This window comes from Vitis riparia, chromosome 8 (genome assembly GCF_004353265.1).
Source record: "Vitis riparia cultivar Riparia Gloire de Montpellier isolate 1030 chromosome 8, EGFV_Vit.rip_1.0, whole genome shotgun sequence".
Taxonomy (NCBI): domain Eukaryota; kingdom Viridiplantae; phylum Streptophyta; class Magnoliopsida; order Vitales; family Vitaceae; genus Vitis; species Vitis riparia.
In genome coordinates, this window is record NC_048438.1 from 10773185 (window position 1) to 10775909 (window position 2725).

Below are 2725 nucleotides of genomic sequence, written 5' to 3' on the forward strand. Positions count from 1 at the left end.
TTCTCAAACTTTCCTTATTTTTTAGGAAAATGTTTTAATTTTTTTTATAATTTTTTTTTCTATTTTAGCATTTTTTTTTAAACCCAACGTAATCTAAATAATTTTTATTAAAAGAAGAAAATATATTATGATGAATTAAATGAATAATTCTCTAATTTTTATTATTTATGAAATATTATATTTATAATTCATTTATTATTTCATAATTAAGTTATTTAATATAAAAAATTTACTAACAAAAGTGGTGGATTTACAAGAAGTGTACTGAATTTTTAAAAAATAAAAATGTACTTTTTCTAAAATAAAGACTTTATTATATGTATAACTATAAATAAAAATTTTATTTGATTAATTTTATTATAATTAAAAATTTGAAGTTAAGAAAATATTAAATGAATGTTTGATATTAATTTTTTCCTTAGAGGGTAACTGCCAATAAAATTTTTAAATATTTATACTTACTTTAAAAATAATTGATAATTAAAAAACAGTTCTTGCATTTATGTAGGATAAAAAAAATATATTTTTTTTTATAATTTTAATCCTAACATACAAAATTATATTCTTATATTTTTATTTCTTTGAGATATCACGTACATTACTTAATTTTTATAAAATATTATTTAAGAAAAGTAAAGAAAAATCTTTTTTTTTTTATTTAGAAAAAATTAAATATTTTGATTTTTTTTCTATTCCATCAAAAATTAATAATAAATCGTGAAAACAAACACCCGTTTTGTGTATAATGGCTTTTAAAAGTTGCCATATATTGTAAAAAAAAAAAAAAAATTCCAATTACATTCAGTACACTTAAGATAATACCAAATACTTGTTTTCCCTACTAAAATTCAGCATTAAGATTTTTTTTTTTGTATTTAATTTTCAATTTTATGGAACACCCACTACATTGCACCTCAATTCCAAAGAAGATAAAATTCCCATTTATTTCGGGTGCCTCAGAAAAGAGGCTTTGTTCCATGAGACTGTTTAAAGAAGCTGCCATAATTTATTGCAAAAGACTTCGAATAGATTTGAGTTGAAGGGACAGCACAAATAAAATCCAGTGTATGTTGGCTCAGCAAATGTAATTGACCCGCAATTTGGAAAAGAAAATCCACCACCCCACTGGTGAGGTACTATAAGAACACTAAAGCTATAAAATGACTTGCGGATCATTAACCTAGAACTGAGCTCCTTCAAAAGTTTGTCCAAATTTCCAATTGGCTGGCACTACATCGTTGCTGGTCACGGACTTGCCATCGCTGGTGGTGACCTTGAAGGATATGCTTTGACCAATCAGTTTGGCGTTGCTCTGCCAGTTTTGGCCCCAGTTCCTAGTCATGGTTTCCCACCCTGTCCCGGATCCTTTAATGGATACGGCTCGGACATCCCCTGCACTACCCACATTCGATATCAATACCAAGATGAAGTCGGGGTTGCCGTTCATGGTGAACCTTATGCCTCCTTGCACAGCACACGAAACCCTTCTGTACAGTACCGGAACTATCCCAGCCTTATACTGCGCGATCTTCAAGAAGGCAGGCTCCGACAAGTCGAAGTGTTGGAGAGGGGGGTTGCACCACCCACCGTTGTCATTAGGTTTACTCGGGTCCGGCGGACAGTTGTTGGTAGCAGTCACGGTGACGGTGCCTGCGATGCACCACTGTGTGTCGTTGGTGCACTGCAACTCATAACACGACCCGCAGCTGTACCCATCGTTGAATAGAGCATTGCTTAGTGCTGCGGTGTAGGGACCGTAGCTCGTAGCGGCACCATATCCACATGCTCCCCCTGCAGCCACCACAACATTAATAATCCATGAAAAAACAAATGATCATACTGTTTTTTTTTTCATTATGTGGCACCTTACTTATACTTACCCATATCTTGGTTGCCGTAGAATGTGGCGTGGGCATTCTGCCACCCACCACCGTCACTGTAAATTCTTGGGACAAATGAACTGAAGACAAGGAAGAAGACAAGAGGCAACAGAATATGGATTATTGCTTTGACGGCCATTGTTGTATTGTAAGCTTGGGTGGCTTGGTACAATGAGGCATTCTTGCCACATAAATAAGGGAAGAGTGGGGGAGGAGGAGGTACGATTGTGGGATGAAATCTAACTAGTGAGCGGTTATTGTACGGTTGGGCCGGCTAAGGAGCCACCAATCTCGTGTAATCTTCCATGCATGCGTCTCACTAGGTGGATGGGTCAAATGGCAATTGTTTGATCACGTTATTCTATCTTCATTTCTTTATTATTATTTCCTTAATTATATTTTGGCATGAAAAACTTAAAAGAAGGGTGGTTAAGCTTTTTTTTTTTTTTCTTATTTAATTTTTTCTCCTTAATTTCCTTTTCCTTTTTATTTTTTGTCTTTCTTTTTTTTTTTTTTTCTCTTTTAGCTTACTTTCCTTTTGTTTCTTTGATTTTATTTTCTGTATATATATGTTTTACTTATTTAATTTTTTATTATTATAATTTTTTACTTTTTTTAAATAAAAAAATTTCCTTGTTAGCAACGAATGGTATAATACACATTATCACTCTCAAATGGTATATTCTTCCACTCAAATTAAGTCACTTGTATTTAGAAAAAGAATCGTTAAAAGTAACACAAATGAAAATTTTTAATTACAATAAAACCTAAATGAATATTTAATAAATTAATAATCCCAATTAATAATAAAATATTTTAATCTCATGGTCAATATACTAAATTAA

The 2725-nt window shown here is 31.8% G+C and overlaps 1 protein-coding gene across 1 annotated transcript; it reads right to left on the reverse strand.

Moving 5' to 3' along the window:
- Positions 1-1013: 1013 nt before the first annotated feature.
- Positions 1014-2041, reverse strand: LOC117921027 (expansin-A2-like). Its single transcript, XM_034838779.1, has 2 exons — positions 1881-2041; positions 1014-1791 (listed from the first exon to the last, which is right to left on the reverse strand). Exons 1-2 carry the CDS (start codon positions 2017-2019, stop codon positions 1181-1183), a joined length of 750 nt encoding a protein of 249 aa, XP_034694670.1. The 5' UTR covers positions 2020-2041; the 3' UTR covers positions 1014-1180.
- Positions 2042-2725: the final 684 nt, after the last annotated feature.

Bases quoted from the DNA above. Each gene is read 5' to 3' on its own strand.
- LOC117921027 (XM_034838779.1), bottom strand. From the start codon at position 2,019: ATGGCCGTCAAAGCAATAATCCATATTCTGTTGCCTCTTGTCTTCTTC. The intron at 1,792-1,880 runs GTAAGTATAAGT...TGGTGGCTGCAG, and splicing joins CTACGGCAACCAAGATATGG to GGGGAGCATGTGGATATGGT.